Consider the following 22443-nt stretch of genomic DNA (forward strand, 5'->3'; position numbering starts at 1 on the left):
TGTGTAGGCATCAGATGAAATGCTCCAGAAACGCCTTCATTTGCCAAAGACACAAAAAATTTTCAAGAAGTACGAAAATGTTGCCTGCCTACCCCACCCCTGCCCCTACCCTACCCTACCGCACCGTAAGTTCAACTTTAGTCTGAAGTCGACATCTTGCAGAATTGCCAAATCGAACAATCTTTATGAACACCCCACTTTTATCAGCTCACTTTTTTGAATTTTGCGACTTCCAACTTTTTTTGTTGAAAGTGCTGAGTCAACGGTGAAATCCTGTTGAGGCAATCGATAACTTTTTGAGCGCATATTCGCTTGGGCGATATGTAGGTCAATCTCATCGCTTTCTCAACGGTTTGAATCATGCTTGAATGGAGTTGTGAGTAAAGTCTGTTATCTACGTGTCCCCTTTCAAGTCCTCGTATCACTCGTGCAAAATCGATTATCCTCATTTGCTTCATTCCATCAGTTCTCTTGGGTTTATTTTTGTGTAATTCTGTGATTGTACTAAGTTATACTTTTCATCAATGAGGATTCCATAATTCAATTAGTGCTCCCTCGTATAAAGTTCTATTCTTGATTCAGGGTTCTTATCAGCTTCTATGGTAAGTGCTCAATTTCAAAACATTTCCTCAATATTTGCCTCTTATCATAGATACTCATTTTAAAACTAAGTATGTCTGCAAAAGAACACTTGGACACTAATCATTTTTGGGGTGCTTATCACTCATGCACACTCATGTTTCATTTTTCTGGCTGAAAATAGTTAACCTCATTATCAATTTAACACTTATACAGGGTAAGGATGGCTTTTTTTTTCCACTTCGGAATTGAAGGTAAAGTTCGCTAATTCACTTATCTTACGGCTCAACTGATAATTCTTTAACTGTGCCCCAAAGTTCCGAAATGAGAGACAATTATGCATTCTTCTCAATCTTCTACAAAGGCATAATAAAGTATTGGCCAGAATCAATACTGACACATCTTATGTTGTTATGAGTGTGAATGCTGAACAATATAATTTGTTGAATTGCATCACAAGAAGGCTTAGGCGTCTTATAAGGGTAAAAGGTAGCTCTTATGCCAGATTAGTTGCCGTCACATGAGGAATGTTAAGAAGCCAAGATTCTTATCCTCCAAGGCCTGGCTCACGCAGCGGAACTTTTTGCCATGGTTCAGTGAATCCTACCGTTTCATCAAACTAGTTTTAGCTGAGTTAAATTTGCTTTGTTGCACTGGGTCTAGAATTTTTGGACCAATGATTGAGCGTCTGGATAAGGCCACATCCTACCAAGTATTGACATCACCCATCAAGAGTGAAATCTCTGACAAAATGATAAGGATTGGGCTGAATTTAGTCCAACTGACTTCAAATCTCCCCAGCTAAACTGTAGGTTTCAGGGAAAATTAAATGCAGTAGAATGACTTTTTGAACGCTAAGAGGTGGTATAAGCCTCATTGGTAAAAGTTCAAATAGAAAGTCTTATCCTATGGGTGATGGAAATGTCAAAACTTCCCAACCATTTGATGATGTATTAGTTGCGCATAAGAAAAGGAAAGCCTGCTCTCTTTAGCAGTACTAAGCAGTAAAAAGCAAGGTGTTATTTGCCAAATTGTAGCAGTCTCCTTAGAGATGGCCAAAGAGAAAGAAATCAAGCAGTTGTAACTCTGACAATACTCTGGAAAATTGGAAGGCAAATTTTCCAAATTGGAAAGCTTAGAACTTTCTGCATCCTTATCTGGTAGATCCAAGATCAATCCACACAGGTGTGTCATTCCTGAGGACGAGTTTTGGAACTCTACCGCGCAGTGATGTAGTATTGAGTGCCTGCAATGTATTTCTTATGGGAGCACTGGCTGTGACGTAGCATTGAGTGCCGCCGAGTTATGGCTGGGCGGGAAAGTGGATTTCAAAAGGATGCGCAATGACTGACCTGTGTAGATTGGTCTTGGGTAGATCAATCATCTCTTTTCATGGCCATCAAAATCAGAAACCACATAATCTATGTGGTTGACAGCTCCAAGGTGAAGCAGAGAGAGCATTAGGAAGCCAGGAGCATAATACAGAAGCCATGAGGAAAAGTCTGTCTTGTAAACGAAATGTAGGTGGTGAGTTGCAAAGGACTTGATCACATGGTCTTTCATTTTAAACTGGAGCAATATACTCATCATTAGCATTGCATCCTGTTCCTCAGTTCACTTCGCCACCTCATGTGTATTATGTTTCTTAAGCAGTTTTCACTAATTCTTTTGGTAGTGGATTTTATGCCCTGCTATATCTCAAGTCTCTCCCTCCGTTGTGAGTCTCAAATTTTTCATCTGAATTTCCCAGTACCTGAATTTTGATTTTTCGCGAATAAAGGTCCCTTTTTCTGTGAACAATCATGTATATTTCTAAATTTTTGTGGTCCATTAATATTGCCGAATTCAGGGTTTTTTTTTTTTTTTCAAGCATTTACTTACCTATCAATAATTGTGTGATCCTCCAATAAAATTGATTCGAATTTGTGTGTTCTTGATTTTTCTAGATGGAGTTGAAAGTGGGCAAATGTCCAGAAGACAGCCTTGCGCTTGTCAATCTTGTCGCGGCAAACATCAATGATTTTGCGCCAGATGTGAGGTATGAACTGGATAATGGTTTTTTTTATGTATATATTTTAAAACCCAATCCTCTAGTCTTTATGCAATACATCTCAAGTGCACAATAATTGGCTTATTCATAACTAAATGTGATGAGAAGGAAAGAAAAAATAGAAAATACAGTCGAAAATACAAGGAGAAATGTCGTTTTAGCAATTGAATTATTTCAGTATAAAAGGACCCTGCACACTCCTTATGGGAATGTGTACCCTGTTCGATTTCCAATTTTTTCATTGCGTGAAACTTGTCTCTGGATGTTGATCAAGAGTCATCATTGCGCTAACATCGTGCACCGTTTTTGCACAATCCGCAGTTGATGTTTCCATAATTCCTTGCACAAATGAAGGTACCTAATGTAGCACTCAAGTATGGTTCGGGTCGGTCAGGTGTGTGTAAACAACATAGACCAGAAAACCAATCGGCAGCCTTGCGACAGTCTTATCTCGGATTCCGCATGCCATTTCTTTTCACCGTCCTAATTAGTTTCTTTCTCCCTCCTACTCTATTGTCTTCACCAGACAGCCACGCGCTGTGTTTTGATTTCAGCCGTCCCGTTCTGGAAATTATCGAAACTTCAATTGCGGACTGTGCGAAAATGGTGGCTTGCTGAAACTTGATCCAATCATGACTTCTGATCTGCATTCATGTACAACTTTAATGCCTTACAAAGATTGGAAATCAAACAGGGCACACATTCCTATCAGGAGTGTGGGGGGTTTTTTAAGGGAGTACTCTAGTTCAAAATCACATCTCTTTTCCATTTGACTCTTTCCTAAATTAAACTGAGGCCTCTTATTCGAGTTACGACCGACACCTAAAGAAATTAATCTTGCAGTAGGGCATGATTTGGAAGAAAAATCAAGTTTTTTGAGAGCTCAGCTTCTTCATAATTTTTGAGGGATGTTTTTTCAAGAAACAATGGACAACATACTGATAGTTTAGTAAATTGTTGAACAAATTTTTCAGGAGCATTCAAGTCCAAACAGATGGCCACCGGACATTCATTTTCATGCTTACAAGGACCCAAGCCATGGAAAGAGGATATCTTGGTTTCACTCTTCTCCAGAGGAAGTGGGCTACCTTGTCGCTGAATCAAGTGATCAGAGTGGCGCCGTTTACGTTCAAAGCTGATGACTGTCTCAGCTCTGTAACTTTAGAGGTGGACTTCCTCAATAAAAAGCAGTAAGTAGTATGTGTGATTAGTTGATACCAAGATACCAAACCGTAATGGATCATCCATAAATTACTCAGTACTATTTTTCAGTTTTTATAAACTGAAAATTTTGGGCTGCTCAAACTTCAATTTCACAAATGGTCCAGAAGTAAAATCCAGGGTTTTTCAAGTTACTGCCCATGGAAGTATTCAAACCATTGTGCATCACTTCTGTGTGTATTAGAAATAGCATTGCCAGCGGTTACAGTCATGTTACCACTGTCCATTTCCGTCCATTTTCTGATTAGTTGACCCTCACAGGATATTAGAGGACCCCCTCTCTTTGTCCAGGTGACCCTGGTCCTTAAAAAAACTTTGCAAGCTTTAAAGTAAAACCTTACAGATGAACCTCCGGAACAGCAAGGGCACAGAACTCGATACAGTATTGTTGAATCTCATCCCTAAATGAGTGAAATACATCTTCTCCAAAATCGACATTTCAAATCATGAATTTAAATGTTATCTGCAGCATTCCACCTGTTAAAAGTCAATTTTCTTTTTCGTTTCAGGCCCTACAATGAAAAATATGACACTGACACGATGGCACAAGAATTCCTCAATATGTTCCCAGGCCATGCTCTGACCGTCGGTCAAATGATTGCATTTCAACCAAATGATAGAAAATTGTTACAAGCTGTTGTAAAGGATCTGGAAGGTTTGTTGAATTAAAAGACTATTGTATTTCTTATTTACCTTTGAATTTCATTGATATCCCAAGTTTTTGGCTTCTTCACATTTTGATGAGACTTTTTACTTCCATTCCCTACAATTTGATCAATATCACTGGTATTTAAGTGTCCCTCTTTTTCTTTTCCAGTGCCGGATTTGAATGCAATCAAAAAAGGAGTTGAAGGCAAGCCGAGGAAGGTTAATTTTGGTTATACTCAAGGAAACACGATCGTTTTCTTTGAAAAATCTGAAGGCTCTGCGGTGAATCTTCAAGGCAAATACAAAGGGTATGTAGCCTCGTAAATTTAAGTCCTTTTTTTATTCCTTTTTTAAAAGGAGATTTTCAGTTTGAATCAGGATTCATTTTATTTTTTAATAGATTTCAAGAAGTAGAGTCTGCGCCAAATAACTGTTTCTAGATTTTTCACTCTAAAAGTGCGTAAACTTATTTATTAAGAACTCGAAGAGAAATTGGGTATTTAGTAAAATGCTAGAAATGAAGTTACATTTTAAAATTTATTTGATAAAATGTCTCATTCAGTTGTTAATTTTTTAAAAAGAAAAACCCACAAAAACAGGGGATGGTGTGTGAGAAATTGGTCTTCTCAAAGGCAGCCAAATCCATGAGCCTGGGCGATAGAAACTCAATCAGAATATTTAGAAAATGTGTCATGACAAAAAGACTGACTAATATCAATAAAGTCGTCTTTTTAACTTGCTTTTTTCACCTTGTTTACAGGAAGCAAGTCAGACAAGCCATCATAAATCCTGATTGGGATTTTGCAAAGATTGGAATCGGTGGTCTAGACAAAGAATTCAATGCCATTTTCCGGAGAGCGTTCGCATCTCGAGTATTTCCACCAGAAGTTGTTGAACAGTTAGGTGCGTTTCTTCATTTCTTGCTCCATCATTCCTTTAATTTTTTTTCTCTCATTTTTTATGAATGAGCTTTATTGATCATATATATGTATGTGATAACAAGTCTCATCACAATATTTTTTTTTATTACTCTAAATGGGGAAACTAGAAAAGACGAAAGAAAAAAAAAACCTGGTACAAAAGACAAATTACATATTGTTGGAATAGAAGACATCACTGCATAGTCCTCTGTCAATAAATTGAAAGTTTGAAAGAATCCAAATGTTGGAATTTCTAAGACTTTTTATCCTGTTTTTACTTAGCATTGGAAGAAATATTCCTCATGGCTTGTCTGGCCTCAAAAATTGCTTGATTTTGACATTTTTCTTCAAGGCGTTGAAAGTGTTTTATTTCTTGGAAGATGATGGAACTTTCATCTTCATGAATTTTCAGGAGTAAATTATTGCCGATTTAATAAATAACATTGTATTTGATTTTAAATAAATCATTCGAGAAGAGTTTGTGCCAACTAAGTTAACGTGCTTTTAGACCGTGACAGACGATCCACCATCTTACCTCTTGCACTTATTCTCCATGCAAAAGTAATGTTAAACGATTTTCTATCGCAGTCAGACAGTGCGTAAACTCATTTGGCGAGGACTCTACGTACAAAAGAAATTGCAAACTACCCTTTCATTTCTGACTCAAACTCTAGCTTGGGGGAGAAAGCTACTTATGCATTCAGGAAACAATTTTGACAGTGGTTGCTAAAAGTTCTTTGAAAAATGCTTGATTTTTTATTCTTGAGACTGCTCAAACCATGTTTTTAGTGTGTTGTTTTTTATTTACGTTCGTTAAGACCTAATTTATACAGCATGTCTACTTAATGCCTCTAAAATGGAAACTTAACCATCTACACAGCCATTCAGATTTTGCTTTCAATCAAGTTCTATAATTCCTCTTCATGAGTATGTCTTGCAAGTTTTTTCACTTTCAGTGGTCTCTGTTTTCTTTTAGGATGCAAGCATGTAAAAGGTATCCTGCTGTATGGACCTCCTGGCACTGGTAAAACACTGATGGCTCGTCAGATTGGCAACATGTTAAATGCCCGTGAACCAAAAATCGTTAATGGTCCTCAGATTTTAGACAAATATGTTGGTGAATCTGAAGCCAATATCCGGCGGCTGTTTGCAGACGCAGAAGAAGAGGAGAAGAAGGTAATCACACTACATGCGACAAATATAACTTTATCAACCTCACCAGATTAATTTTTCAGAGGTAGAAACCACTCACAGTAGCTTTCTCTATTTTTCTCTAAACTACAACTTTAGATAGGTATACAACAGTGACAAGGCATGACTAATCGATTATCGATACTCCCTATTTAAAGCTATGGAAAAGAATCGATTATTAAGGTATTCGTTGTGAACACCTATTCATCGATCCTTTTCCATAGGTTTAAATGACAGATCAATTGATACATCGCAAAGCAAACGGTGCCGCTGGTATATGAGCTAATATGGGACTAGGAATCTATAGAAATTCCTGCTTGCCACAATTTTTTGCGAGCCAAAAAGGTGCTTCCACAAAAAGTGTACATCTTTTTTGTTTTAGTCGTCCAGTTTTTTGGATCGTCGGTATTTTATTGACGGGTGGGAAGAAAATTTCAAAATGGTAGTAAGAGAGGCTTATTCAATGCTTATTTTACTATTTCTATGCGGGAAGTGGTAAAAAAAAATAGCTAAGAGCTTCCAACAATTTTTGCTGGAGCTTGGCTTGTGTGATTGGGAATATTATCGACCCCTGCATGGGAGGATATCTTGGCTCTCAGAATTCTATTTAATTTTTTTTGAGGTTTGGACCCTCCATGTGGCTGAAAAGTCTATCACGCTCAATGACTTTAAACTCGCCCACTTCAGCTCCAAAAAACTGACTTAGATGCCTCAGTGAAAAATATAATGTCACTAGGCAAAAACGCCCTTATAGTGGAAGCAAAATAAACTAAGATGACTGTACCGCAGCTTGGAGAGGTTCTTTGTGCATCTGAGGGTGTCAAAAGTATCCATAAACCTGGGCAGAAAATTGACTCCTTGGAGCCTGTCGAAGTCAGATAATAGAAAGAATGAATCTTAGAAGAACCACGCATGAAATTTGCCAACGCTGTTGTCAGTTTTTGCAATGATTCATTTCAAATGCTTATAGCATCATCGAAAATACAAACTATGCCTTGAAATTTTAATTCAGTTATTCTAAGAATATCACAAAGAGTTTAGCATCGAAAACGGGAAATGAACAATTTTTACCACAAATCGGTTTTTTGCTGCACTGATCAATCAGAGTTTCAACATTACAGGCCATTTTGTCTGACTTTATTACAAATATTATATCAATTTAATGTATGCTCTGATAACTTTAACTTTTTGTTTACAGGCAGGCCCATACAGCGGGCTGCACATCATTATCTTTGATGAGATTGATGCCATTTGCAAAGCGAGAGGGTCAGTTGGCGGCAACACCGGAGTACACGACACTGTGGTGAACCAGCTCCTAGCAAAGATCGATGGTGTTGAGCAGTTGAACAATATTCTAGTCATTGGCATGACCAACAGACGTGATATGATTGACGAAGCTCTTCTCAGGCCCGGTCGATTAGAGGTAACATTTTGATACATCTACCAAAAAGCAATATGCCACTCTGAAGTATCCTTTTTCTGGGAAACAGTTTTCAGTTTTTTTTCTTTTCTTCATTTTGTCATTGTATTTTTAGACTAAACCAGACCCTCTCCAACAGAGATTCTCACTTTAATTGCCAAAACATATGACCATAATGATCAGTGATTTATACCCTATAAAAAACTGCGGATGCTAATTGACGACCATCAACAAATCTATGTATATTTTCCTCTTTATTGCTTTGTAAATTAAGATTATTTCTCCTCAATGAATCAGTTTTTCTTTTAGAAATGCTGTTGACTACCTTAGCGCCAAAAACTCTTGAGTTCTAGAAGATTCAATAGATAAAGGCCTTTCAAACTATGAAGCATTTTTCAAGTTATACAAAAGGGCCCAAGCACCAAAACTTGTCTTATTTTTTCACACTCGCTGATTAAAAGAATATTATCGAAACAACCATGATCAAGTTTCAATAGATATTCTTCTTTTTTGGGTTCAAAGGATAGAATGCTCACTAAATGCCAAAATTTTTCCTGATTTTCCCAAAAAGTGGATCATAATGCTTGGGCCCTTAAGAGAAAAATCGGTTCAATTTCCAACTGTCATTTTTAGCACCTAAAATGGGTATTTTTGAAGAAATCCAATCTTTTTTTTATAGAACCATCTGAATTCAATGATACAGAACTATTCAGCTCAAAGCCACCTTAAATCACCGAAGTAGGGACCTCAAACTTAAAAAAAATTCTGACTTAATTTAGTAATAGGTTACTAAGTTTTTTCCGCTAATTACGCAGCATAAACGCGAAAAAGATGTATCCAACCTTGTTCAAAGCTCCCCCCGAAAATTACATCAAATAGATGCAATTGTTTTTAATATAAAATCGGATTTCAAATTTTGCACCATTGCCAATATAAAGAACCGATTTTCGTTTTACCAGGTTTCCTGGCTGTTCCCGGAAAAGCCGGTAACTTTTACTAAAGATACACGGCATATAGAACTTGTAGCAGTTATCATGTTTAAATCAAATCTGTTTAAATAAAAAAAAGTTTTTACTCAAAATCTTGCTGGCTGATGGATAGAAAGTTGACTTTTTGCTCATTCAGAAAATCTGGTTCCATTTCGTTTCAATTACCTCTACTGTGTCTGATTTTCCATGTGGTTTATTTTCCAGGTGCAAATGGAAATTAGTCTTCCCAATGAAGAAGGTCGTGTTCAAATTTTGAACATCCACACATCAAGGATGAAAACATACAAAAAACTAGCCGATGATGTTGATATTTGTGAACTAGCGACTCTCACAAAGAATTTCAGTGGTGCAGAACTGGAAGGTCTAGTTCGTGCCGCGCAGTCAACAGCAATGAATCGCCTCATCAAAGCGTCAAGCAAAGTTGAAGTGGACCCAGAGGCAATGGAGAAGCTCTTGGTCTCTAGAAGTGATTTTCTCCACGCCCTGGAAACAGATATCAAACCGGTTAGTTTCAAATTTGTTTATAACTCTTCCTGTAATATTTAACCCAAATCTTACAGACTCACATTGCAAGACTACTTAAATATGTGAAATGCAGACCCATCAGAAATCTGATGAAGAAGAAGAGAAGAAACTTATGAGCCTTACTAAGTCTATTACTGAGTCTCGGAACTTCTTGGTCTCCCAAAAAATAATATGTGAGTGGTTTAATCCATTTTTGTGCCAAAAGGACCATGAAGTTTTCTTCTCATATGACATTCTAGAGCACTGAATTTGGCAGATCAAAATTTCCAGTTCCTTTTCTTCAAGATTACACATTTAATTCTAGTTTTCAAAAGGTTATAATTCTGGTTTGGTTTGACATTTTTAAGCCACATTTTTTGTAAAATGCTCCATCATGCAAGGCAGAACGAAACTTGATTTTGAGTTATTTTTGCACTAAGATCGTTTTTCCTGAAAGTTTAATGGTTTTTAATAACTTTTTCAAATGACGCATTAAAGGAGCATGTCAATGGCTGAATGCCAAAAATGCATATTTAATTGCAACGTTTAAAGGTCTTCAATTATGATTTATTTTTTCAAGAAAGAATAATCAAAATATTTTGTGTGATTTTTCTAGAATGAGTGAAAGAAATTCACAGTAAGTTTGAAAAAAAAATATAATAAAAATAAACGTTAGCGGAGACTTTCATCGTAATCTGAGAAACGTATTTTCCGACATCAGTCATCGATTTATAAATTTTTAAGTTGGCATCATATTATCTGTTGACAATTTTGAATGACGATTCATCTTCAAATTTTAGTGCATTAAAGAATGGGCCTGTTGCATGCAAGAGATACAGCCGCGCGAATAGACTTTGCAGAGGTTAAATGACACGAAAATTACGATGGTCACATTAAAAAAGTCTGAAATACACTCCTTACTGCGCAATTTGCGTTGTTGGGAGCGCGCTTTTTAAAATTTCCCGCGTCTGGGGGCAGTTTTCTAATCACCGGAAACGAGCAAACGGCAGGCTCGGTGATTTCCGGAAGATGCCGAGTCGTTGTTGTTGTTATTTTTTCCTTCAGTTTGTTCACAAACCCAACGTGATCTCTTATAGTGGTCCATATACGCTTTATGCGGTCACCAAATCGATCAATTTTTAAATATCCAACGCAATCCTTCTACATTTCATTTCACGATATCACGAGCTCCGATTTTTAGGTTATGTTGTCAGTTTTAGTTGACCGGAAATAGCTGCGAGTTGCCATTAATTGTCTCCGTAAGAAAACTGCCCCCCGACGCGGGAAATTTGAAAAAGCGCGCTTCTAACAACGCAAATTGCGCAGTAAGAAGTGTATTTCAGACTTTTTTAATGTGACCATCGTAATTTTCATTTCATTTAACCTCTAAAAAGTCTATTCGCACGGCTGTATCTCTTGCATGCAACAGGCCCATTGTTAAAGAGAAACCACTCAGTTCCAATGAAGTAAAAGTTAAGTTATTTACTCCTGCACAACATTCTCAGCGCCTAGTTTCTTCATATTTTCTCTCAATTTTGCAGGCTTTTGGAGCTAGTGATGAAGCTTTACAACATTTCTTGGGACGTGGGATTACTATTTGGGGTTCAGCTATCAGTGGAATCATTGACGATGGCAAACTTCTAATTCAGCAAGCTCGTCTCACCGATGCATCCGGTCTTGTTTCTGTCTTATTTGAAGGTAACTTTAGACTTCATCTTCTCTCTATTTTTCTGTAATATTTAGGGGCTACGCCCACTGGCCGCCATGTAGCCCAATCCCCAGAGAGCTCTCACAAGCCCACAGGAGTTAATCTAAATAGAGCAGGCTCAAGCCGCAAAAATCATGAAAATTCAGCCCATATAATGGCAAAAAAAAAGAAAATTTAGGGGGTCAGAGAGCTCTTAGTAATGATGTTTCATGCCCATTTTTCTCAACCTGCTCTTGGGAACCAATACAAGTACTTCCTAGATGCTGTATATTGGTGTAAAAGTTTCAAAATGCTAACCGTTTCTCATGATCTGGCATTCTGGCATTTTAACCTCATGGTAAAAATTGTGATTTGTCTCCCTTTTACCTAATGATAGAGAACCCTTCAATTCCTTGAACTTCTTTTGAGGACTTTTCATTTTCCTCACTTATCAAGATTAGTCGAGTGTTCCTAGGTTTACTTCAAGTTTACCGGAGATTGTGAAATCTGGCATTTTTTGCACCCCTGATATTGTCTAGATGTCGCCAAGATATTTTGAAAGTATTTCTTTTTCTTTCTTTTTTTGTTTTTGTTTCTTCCAAATATATATGCAGCAAATTTTTCAAATGTAATAAATAAACATGAAGTTTTTGTACAGATTTTCTGTGTTTTTACATGATCATCCTCTGTCCAACAGGTGCTCCAAACTCAGGAAAAACTGCCCTGGCAGCTCATATAGCTAAAATATCGGACTTTCCTTTTGTCAAAATTTGCTCCCCTGAAGAAATGGTTGGATTCACCGAACAAGCCAAGTGTCTTCAAATTCGCAAGGTTAGTCTGTTCGATCAATAACTTACTCCAATATATTTCTTCTCTCCACTGCTTCATACATTTCAAAGTACTGAGTCCATATCTTGCTTAAATGCTGGAAAGTAAATAAAAACATAATTTTCATATCAGATAAGCTCATGGAACAGAATGTAAAGAGATAAGTTATTTTAGGAAGAAACTTTTTTTATTCTTTGGTTGCTATGACGAGTTCAGCTCATAAATGCTTTTCAACAACCGTATTTCATGTTGTCACTTGAAGGTAACTACAGAGCCTTTAAAAATTATTTTGAAAGAGGGAATGAACATAATTTGTAAACTGCAGTTTAAGAAGAATTACTTTTTCTTCTTGTCATCAAGCAGCCTTCCTCACATTATAAAAAATATTTTATCCCTTCTGTTTATCTCATTAATTAATTTCTTAATATTGTTACATCTTTTGCTACCATCTCTGGGGGTTTCTATTTATTTTTATTCGTAGTCCTACAGAAATTAAAAAGGAACTGTATACAATGTTTAGTGAATTGATGTCGAACATCGCCAAAATTGTAGTAAGTGATGGAATGAACCAAAGCTATTCGAATTTGTAACTTATTTTATCGTTAAAAGCTTTTCGACTTGATACTCGTCATCAGAGCATAATTACACACCTCAAATTATAACAATATTCTGTTTTTATAATGTGACGCATGTAATTATGCTCTGATGATGACTGTCAAGTCAAAAAGCCTTTAGCACTAAAATTTACATAGCTTTGGTTTATTCAATCACTCATTGTACACATTGATAAAGTAGATACTTATGATTTATCCAATCCCTAGGATGACTTTAATACCGATTCAACATTTGTTTTTTCTCTGTGCTTGTTTAGGTGTTTGATGATGCATACAGGTCCCAATTCAGTTGCATTTTAGTAGATAACATTGAACGGTTGTTAGACTATGGCTCCATCGGGCCTCGGTATTCGAATCTCACTTTGCAAGCCCTCCTCGTTCTGTTGAAGAAAGAACCTCCAAAAGGCAAAAAGTTGCTCATACTTTGCACCACTAGTCAGCGGTATGTATTTGTCCTTTTTTTGTTTCATATATTAAAGTTTTATTTAGTTAACGAGTACACTTATCAACAGTATAAACTGCAGCAATGCGCATCTTTCTTAGCAACTTGCAAACCTTTGCTAATTTTTTTTTTTTTTTTTTTTTTTTTTTTTTTTTTTTTTTTTTTTTTTTAACAGAAAAACATTCTATGTTATTTCTTAAAAACTTCTCTGATTTTATTCCTCTCTATGCAAAATAGTCTATGAAAATTTCTAGTCATAGAATTGGTTTGTTCACCTTTGATGAAGTAAAATGGGAGTGAAGATTTTGAAATATTGAAATCAAGATACGTGCTTTTGCAGTTTCACCATTATTGTGTAATTGTTATTCAAAGATCTTTATTTCTAAATGTGAAGGGGCCCCCAAAAATGAAACTGAATTTTACTACAGGTCATGAACCTTTTTTTTTTTTTTAAAAAATAACAAAATATTTTTATTAGTTTGTTTACAGGGTAAGTCATGAACCTTTTAAATCGACCTTTTTCACCTTTTCCAAATTTTATTGAATCTCACCATTTTTCAAAAATCAGTTCTGAAAGACTATGGTACCCTGAAAATTTCTCAATTCACAAGTGATTTTTTTCATTTTTTCCTGTGTCCCCTGAAATAGGATATTATGTAAATGTTTTATGAATAAAATTTATGTTTCTCTGTTTATTTCTTAATTCATCTATTTAATGATGCCAAAATAGGCTTATAAAATATAAGGTACGTGCAATCATAGTAATGAAATTTCTGCGAAAGTGTTTGCAAAATAACGTAGGATGTAGAAGTAAATCAACCAGAGAGAAAACAATAATATTATATTAGAAGTCTTATTAATTACAAGAAAAAAGAAAGAAAGAAAATAACAGGAATCATGGGAAAGTACCAAACCATCAATAAAGTCAGAGCCCCCTACTCATGCTCTCTGCATAATGATCATACTGACTCATATGAGGACTTATCTGTAACAATAGCGGATGTGAAAAATTACCTTTTCGAAACACGCTTAAAAAACTGTTTTGTTCACACAAAATTTTAATATGTTTGGCTCTGGCATAATGTACAGATCTTGAAGATCACATCTCAATTATTTTCTCAAAATTTTCTCGATGCCAAAACAGTTTTTTGAATGTGTATCGAAAAGGTAATTTTTCACATCCCCTATTGTTACAGATAAGTCCTCATATGTTGACCTGATAGATCATGATATCAAACTGTTGAAGTCATGATTTCCATCATTTGCAAACCATTAATATTTTCACTCATGTTATTTTCTAACTTCATTAAAGATCTCTCTAACAAATCTAGACCGTTATAGCGCTTGGTTCAACAAATTATTGCTAGAGATTAGTCAACAAATGAATTTTTCATTTTCCCTCTTGCTACTTTAATTGAAAATTTGATGGCTGTCCAAGCTGTGGAATCCTATCAGTTAAATACCTCTCTGACCTTGATAATTTAGTTAATTTTTTTACTTCCGTTCAGAAAAAACCTGAGAATGTCAGAAAGATTTTACCCTTGAGTTTCTATATTCTTGTATATGAAATATTTTATTTCATGCTGCTTCTTACATCTTTAATATACGCTTTCAGGCAAGTCTTATCCGATATGGAAATGTTGGCTGCATTCACAGCTGTTCTTCATGTCCCCAATTTGAGTAAACCAGAACATCTGTGTGCAGTCCTAGAGGAGTCCGATGCCTTTACCAGAGATGAAATTGAGCAGATCAGGAAGAAAATCAGAGGTGCCAGGTAAGGATGCTTTCCTGTCTTTTTCTACCCTCCTCTATTACATAGCTTACTTCGATTTTTATTTGCGTTAGTTGATACAGTACGAGGGGAACCCAAAAAAACCTGGAATTTTGCTGTAATTTGTGAACGGTGGAAAATTGCTGGGTTCCACCGCCAGGAGGTGTAACTGGGACTATGAAGAGTTGTTTGGCCAAATTGTAATGTCATAGCACGTTTTCTTTCGTTTTGGTGAGACTTAGCTTTAGAAGTTGACGAGTTTGTCATTTTTGAAGATGGGTCAATTTCATTAGCAACACTTGGCACTCAAAGTTTTCTGTCTCACTCGGTGAAATCATGGCTTCCTCTGTCAATCTTTTGAAGTGCTGCTTATGAAGGACGAGTCTCATCAAAAACTTAACTTTAAGTGTGGTTTTCTTGCTTTAAAAGTAGTGCTGTATCGCCCGAAATGTCTTCCTGGCTCCAAACTGCTGTCAACGGCTAAAGACGATGAAATTTTTTTTAAAAAAGTCGCGTTTTTGCGATCGAAAATCGTTGGAGACCATTTAGTTAACCAGCAAATATCACTGAATTGTCGTACAGAAATATTTAAAACATTGCTGTGAGAAAATTGGGTCTAAAACACATTGTTGTGGAATTGATCCCCTACTTACTATTGTAGCCATTGACGGCCGTTTGGAGCCCGGCCGATGTTTGAACAACAAATCACATTTTAAAACGAAAAAAGATATTTGCCCACTTAATTTATTGATGAAGCATGTTCTATGCAAGATTTGGTCAAAATACTAATAGGGTTAGCCGCGAGTTGCCCTTGAAAATCACATATTTTAAAAATTGATGAGCTCGCCATAGACCCCTCATGTGAAGGCTTTCCAAAATGGAACAAAGCATACTACAACGTTGGAAATTTGGCCTAGTTACTCCTCACAGCTCCTAGTTACACCTCCTAGCACTAGAATCCCAAAAATTCCCACCATTGCCAAGTCACGTCAAATTTCTATTTTTTTTTTTTTTTTTTTTTTTGGTAGCCCCTCGTATTTTTCTTTGTATTTTCGTATTTTATAATTTATTTCTCGCTTGATAATGTAAATTCCTTTTGATTGGGTTTGTTTACGTTGGTTTTTGATCTCCATGCAATGCTGCAACTGATGATCCTATCAGAGCGCAGCACAGGCATGACAATACTCTCACAAGTGCAACAAGTAACTCTCCATAGTTATATTTGAGGAGACATTTCCAAATTTTTTTTCTTTGTTTCGTTCATAACTCCAGTTCGCATGGAACTAATTATTTTTAATTTCTTGCAGAGTGTTCATCGGCATCAAGAAATTATTAGCGATGATTGACATGGCTCGACAGATTGATGCCCAGCACAAAGTGAACAAATTCCTATGTAGGCTGGAAGAAGAAGGAGGTTTGGACTCGGGAACGAGCGTCCATCATTAAGTATCAAACATTCCTAAAATAAATTATTATTTTTTTCCATAGCTCTGCAATTATTTGCTGATGGAGTAATTTGAATGTATTTAATTTTAGTAATGAGGACCTCGCCTCATGGTATTATTTGTTGATCTCATTGCACTGTGTGATTTATGAATTGTGATCATCTGTATTTTTTTCATCCTCCGAGTGCTCAGCCCCCGCTTAGTCAATTAGAATCTAATTTTCCGTGGCAAAGGAAGGATGAATTATTGTTTTCATATTTTAAGATTTGTTTTTTTGTCATAATCAGCCATATTGCTTGCTAATTACAATATGAAAGTAATGAGAAAGTAGAAAAAATCAAATTTATGCAGAGGGTAGTTTGCACAATTAATGAGGTTCCTCAGAACTAAAAGAGCAATTAGTAACAATTTTGGAAAAATTAAGTTCTCCTTATCCTTTAGGAGGAGCTCTACGTGTAAACAAATTTTGGTTTGATATCTTATTCTTGATGCCAGATACAAAACTTCATTGAATTACGAACCCTATTGGAAGTAATTCGGCTGGTGAGCAGTCTTTTCATGAAATTTCAAAAGAGGAAAATGAAGTCAATACCCTTCTACTCTAAGCCACTGAATTTGTTTATCTGTAGTAAGTAGTAAGACACAGTTCGACAAATACATATAGCTTTTCATCACGAAGCCAAGTATCAATTTTTCCTCCTGAAGTGTTTTAAGCTCATCTCACGGCTTTTGCATTTCTATTTATTGATGCACTACTATCATAGTGGACTCCATCACTTCCGAACTATCAGTAGAGTTTTTATGCACTAAATCAAGTATTTTGTGTCAATGAGATTTTTTTTTGTTGATCCTAGAAGACGATGTTATTGAAAAGCAAAATTGCTTTTTAACTGTAGAATTTGTAACCCACAAACTTATAGCTTTTTTGAACTTTTTTCTGCCTCAATGCTTCCTTATTTTGAAAGGGGCCCTGAGCACTCAAGATTCGTTATTCCTTAAAAATTTTAATCTTCGTCTATTTTACTCTATTCTGATACCGTTTATTTTTTGCTTAATGAGTTTGCTGTATGAGTTTGTACTTTAACTTTTATCAACAGCTGAAATGAAGGTGCTTCATAATCAGAGTAAGACATTCTTTTTTGCGTGTATGGTTTCTGTACAGAGGTTCTAGACTTCATAGGGTTCTCTCATCTCCAGAGAGCAAGAAGGAAAATAACTGAATTTTTCAGCGGTCTGTAGCATGTTCAAATTTTTTTGGATCCTCATACAAAAACCATCCTGCCAACAAGATTAGTCCCTCTTTTATCATAATTTTATCCATTCAAAAGCTTCTCAATTTGTACTGCTTTAATTTTTGGTCAATAACAAAACACTATTTATAGGTATATAATCTCGGTAACATTTGTATCACCTGTATCTTTTATTAAGTTTGTCAATACTGCTTGTAGGGGTTTTCAAATGAATTCTCTACTGTAAGCTATCAGAAATAAAGATACACTCCAACAAGGCCTCTTTAAGAAAATGACCGGGACTACTGGAAGTGCGAGAGCTCCAAGCTAATGCAATGTTGCCCCATTTGTCTGACCATTGATTTGATTAGCCCGGAAAAATTTAAACACTGGCAGAAACTCATTTTTGCCAGCTCAGAAAACTCTGATACCCATCGGCAGGAGTCCTCTAATCATCACTATTTTATAATCGAATTGTTTTGATAGCTTACAGGAAACCCTTGAGACACCTGTAACTGCTAGTGTATATTGCTAAGTACGATCTTCATATAATAGAGCAAAGTTTTTGTGTTGTATGTTCGTTATTGGTGCCATATATCCAAAGGTGTGCGCTCATAAACACCTCTTCAGAATTGTTGAAATTTCATCAAGACGAAAGAAAACTTAATCTGTTAGACTCAGAAAGGACTCTTTTTATTTACTGTTCCTTGAAAAATCATTAAAAACACCAAAGTAAGATGATGATAGAACTAATACTTACAGGAATTTTCTGTATAATTTCTTCAGTTTTAGAATTGTTGAAGTCTTTGTATCAACTGGACGTATTTCTGTTAAACAGTACTAAGCGCCAAATTGGGTTTCTTTTGACGATTTTAGAATTGCGAATAGCGCATTCTTTCAACAGAACTAAGCGCCATGGAAAAGCATTGCAAGTATAGGACGGAATGAGCATCGCGTTCCGCATCACCCGCCAATCCAAGCCCCCTTCTCCCTTCCTCCCCCTATGGCGCTTAGTTCCGTTTGATAGAAATACGTCCAACTTACTCTTAGTAAAAAAGTAGGTATATGTAACAACTCACATACTTTATCATTAACTAAATAATAAGCTTCAGTCTCCAGAATTTTGGTCCAAATAAGTGACTTCCCAAATGAACTGCACCCGCCTACCTTAATTTTAAGAATATAATGTACATGCTTTTCTATTTGAAAAAAAACTGAGTACTTAAAATTTTATGATTTTGGCTGTAATAAAAATTCTAAGAGTTTTTTCTCAGTACTTTGAAACTGTACTTCATTAGCTGTTTTGCTGAATGCAAAAGTTGACCTAGTGCTATCAACAACTGCTTGCCTGTTTCGAAAACTTTGACCTTTCATAAGACAGCATCATAAAAGTGCACAGGTCCTATCTCCTTAAGCACTTACAATGGCGACTTCATTTGAGAATTTGGGTTTTTTTTACCCTGATTTGTGAATTCCATGATTTTACATTGTCAATTTTATTCTTTCATAGTTGGTCAATTTGTTTCTTAAAATCCAATCCTTGTTGGAATCTCAAGTATTTCAAACATCATTTCATGAACCTGTAAATAATTATAATTTCCTCTTTTTTTATGTGTGTTGAAAAGAATGCGAGCCATTAATTTCGACATCCATTTATTTATTTTTTTCTTTTTTGGAGTAATTTCTTCCTGTAAAGCCAAACTTTATCTTTACCTTTATCTTTAGTCATGCATTTCTTACTCTCTCATCATGTATAAATCTATTATTGTATCGTAGCTATGTATAATTGGTCTACTTTTCCACAATGACAAGCAATCAAAGAATATTAAAAATTTTGTCTGTAATTCTCGCTAATGTGGTAATTTTCATCTTACATTTGTATTTTTATCCGTGATTCCTCTTTATCATTTACTACAGTGAATACTCAAGTACCAAGAAGTTTATAGCACCTCAGGAACAATATCTGGTTGTCAATACTTTTCAAAGATATTGACAACAAAAAATTTGGTTGAAAGTAGCAAAAAAGAGAAAGAAAAAATTTATAAATAAAGGTTTAAAATTCAATCCAGTTGTTAGCAAATGTGTTCAGCCTTTATTAATTTCTAAGAAGGAGTGAGCAGTACGCTTATAATTCGCAATCACAAGCCACTGAATGCCAAAGAGACCTTTTTGTTATTTTTAATGACTGGGTAGAAAGAAAAAAATGTGTTTGCTGTTAAAGCCATGTCATCATCTACCTAGATATCAATCATTGGACAACAGAGTCATATTTTTAAAGCTTGTATAGGTTATTGTTTTTCTAGAAAGTCCGATAAGTTCTTACATTAAAAATCATTGTTTCGTTTCTCATGACATCAATAGCTCTCTGGAATTTATGTGGCGGATTATGTGTTCTCTCATTTAAGTTTCAGTATCAAGAAGAGGATAAAGTCAAGAATGGATGATTAGAAATTTTTGAATTACTTAAATCTCCTCAAGACATGTTTTGTTTCCAAAATTTTATGAAGAAAACGTTGAACGTGTCAAAAACTTCCAGAATTCACTCACAAATAAAAAAATTGATGTTGGTCATTTTCATTAAAATTAGTACATTGGAACTTATAGCTCTCAAAAAAACCAAAATCAATACTAGTATATTCCACCGTTGGATACAATCTATCCTCTTAGCAAATGACCAGTGTATGGTTTAATCAAGGAAAACTTGTGAACCATTCAAAACGAATTACAGCACGCAAAAAAAATTACTGCATGTCTTAAAAGGTACAAAAGTTAGTTTAATGCTGAATTTAACGCGTGTACACTTCGGTCTTTTGTGAGTGGAAACTTTGAATAATTGATGTATACGAAAAAAGCTGTCCAGCTAAATTTTGAATTTTTTAATGTATTTACAGTATTTCACTTGCTTTTTTGATGAAGGTACATGTATTGTGGTCCTTAATTTTGTACTGAGTCTTATTCAGTAGCTTCTTTAGATAAGAGGCTAAGAAAACTAGAAATGTGAGGAACATCTTTGGGGTTGAAGCATACTTTGTGATATTTGTAGCTCTCTCATCAAAGCACGAGGATGATGATCCGTAAAATTCTCAGCGAGTAATTAGGTTAAATGGACGGAGTTAAACAGAAAGGAACCAAGCCACATCGGGATCGAACCAAGAAAAAGAGGTTTAAAGTTTGGTTCCTGCATAAGACTCGATGTATAAGAGAAACTTCAAGTTCAATTTCTGCAAAATTTGCTCCAACAAAAACTTTGAATTTTTGGTGATGGATAGTAGAGCAGTGGTTGAGTTCAAAACCACTCATAACTCAATTTTTCCCAAAATGTGGGTTGGTTCCTTTCTGCTTAACTCAGTCCAAATATCAGATAGTTCTCAATGGGTCATTTTTACTTCTATGGCTATCATTCATTGAAATGTTTGTGAACATTTACGAGTAGTCATTATTCAATATGGCAAATCATATTAGAAGTATCCATAATTTATTATTACAAGAATTCTTGCTGTTCATATTTTGAATTAAAGTAGGTTACTATTCACCTACTCCAGGCACTTTACTACTAAAGGAATAGATTGTTATCGTTTTCTCCTATAGTAAATATAAGCACTCATTGTTAAAATGTTGTCTTTAGACCTTGTTTAGCAAGCTTAATTTGCTGTATGTAAACTTTATTTTGCGGTTTTAACTGCCTTGTTATTTATTTCATTTGTTGTGACTGTACCATTTCAAATCTTTGAACATACAAACTATTCAACCCTTTGATTCAGCCTCTTTTCTTTCCCCCCCATCTACAATTTTTGAATTGAGATCTCTAATAGATAATGAAATATTAAATTACACATGTTTGGCTATATACTTAAAAACAAAAAATCTCTGTTTTTAATGGTGGAGGCTTTCTGTCGCACTTTAACTTTTCGTGCTAAAATTGATCAATGTGATCTCTTGAAAATTTCCTTAATTTTGGGAAGAAAATTCTTTGGAATTTTAAAGCAATCCAGTTTCTTCCTTAAAAGTAAAATACTGTGGTGTCAAGGAAACGTACTGTATGAACAATCAAATGCTGCTAAATTTCCCCTTATAAATTATCACGCTCCAGAAACATATGAATTGTTTTTCTTTAATTTTCCTGTTTCTTTTTTTTTTTTATTAAATTGCCAGTTTAATTCTACAAAACCTACAGTGAATAAAGTTGTCAATTTTTCCAGATAATTTGTGTCAGTAAAGAAATATAGCGTGATTCAAATGCTCTTGTGGCGTTTTTCCTCGGCATGACAAAATAGGAGTAGAAATTTTGAGCTACTGCAATAGAAATTCATGTTTTCCTATTATTGGCATCAACTTCGTACTTATATCAGAATATCATCCCCTAGGAGCCTTGGTGTAGGTTGCACGAACCTAAAATAGTTAAAATTAGGAAAGTGGAAGCATGATACACATACATAAAATGCATATTGTGTAAAAATGTTGAGGAATAAATATTAGGACTGGTTAGTTATATCCAAACTAGTTGGGCTTGGACCTTTGGACCTGTCCATTAGAACAATCAACCAGATTGCTAATTTGCAGTGTGCGAATCGGAATTTCATTTATTAACAAAATAAAAATCACAAGTTTCTTCGCCTGATGTGTTATAGAATGATCTCGGTTTTTTTCTTTTTTCTTTTCTTTTTTTTCTTATTTGTTTTCAATTTGTAAAATACAAGTGCTGATTCTTGCAGTGTGTAACTGGCATATGCTGTTAAAAATTCTGTATCTTGCCTTGAACAAGTGAAATTCCGTTTTACGCCCCAAAAGTGGTTTCAACGGTCACACACACTGTTCATTTTTTTAAATTTATTTCCAGGTACTTGAATGAATCTCGTTTATTTGAAAAGTACCCAATTTCGAGACTTCGAGGTCTATGGCACAGTC

At 35.4% G+C, this 22443-nt stretch overlaps 1 protein-coding gene across 2 annotated transcripts; it reads left to right on the forward strand.

Moving 5' to 3' along the window:
• The first annotated feature begins 367 nt into the window (after window positions 1-367).
• LOC109035021 (vesicle-fusing ATPase 1) lies at window positions 368-21294 on the forward strand. 2 transcript variants are annotated; one of them, XR_011899792.1, is made up of 15 exons: window positions 368-602; window positions 2526-2617; window positions 3604-3819; window positions 4360-4505; window positions 4668-4806; window positions 5259-5401; window positions 6395-6594; window positions 7808-8032; window positions 9223-9522; window positions 11064-11220; window positions 11907-12040; window positions 12909-13093; window positions 14709-14867; window positions 16172-20636; window positions 20888-21294. XR_011899792.1 is itself a non-coding variant. In XM_019048479.2 (14 exons), exons 1-14 carry the CDS (start codon window positions 600-602, stop codon window positions 16308-16310), a joined length of 2238 nt encoding a protein of 745 aa, XP_018904024.2. In that variant the 5' UTR covers window positions 368-599; the 3' UTR covers window positions 16311-21294. The 2 variants fall into 2 exon arrangements, 1 of the variants encoding a protein (XP_018904024.2); XM_019048479.2 differs by having other exon boundaries at window positions 16172-21294.
• Window positions 21295-22443: the final 1149 nt, after the last annotated feature.

The sequence above is a fragment of the Bemisia tabaci genome, chromosome 4, assembly GCF_918797505.1.
Source record: "Bemisia tabaci chromosome 4, PGI_BMITA_v3".
In the NCBI taxonomy this organism is placed as follows: Eukaryota; Metazoa; Arthropoda; class Insecta; order Hemiptera; family Aleyrodidae; genus Bemisia; species Bemisia tabaci.

Bases quoted from the DNA above. Each gene is read 5' to 3' on its own strand.
- LOC109035021 (XM_019048479.2), top strand. The intron at 2,618-3,603 runs GTATGAACTGGA...CAAATTTTTCAG, and splicing joins GATTTTGCGCCAGATGTGAG to GAGCATTCAAGTCCAAACAG. The intron at 6,595-7,807 runs GTAATCACACTA...TTTTGTTTACAG, and splicing joins CAGAAGAAGAGGAGAAGAAG to GCAGGCCCATACAGCGGGCT.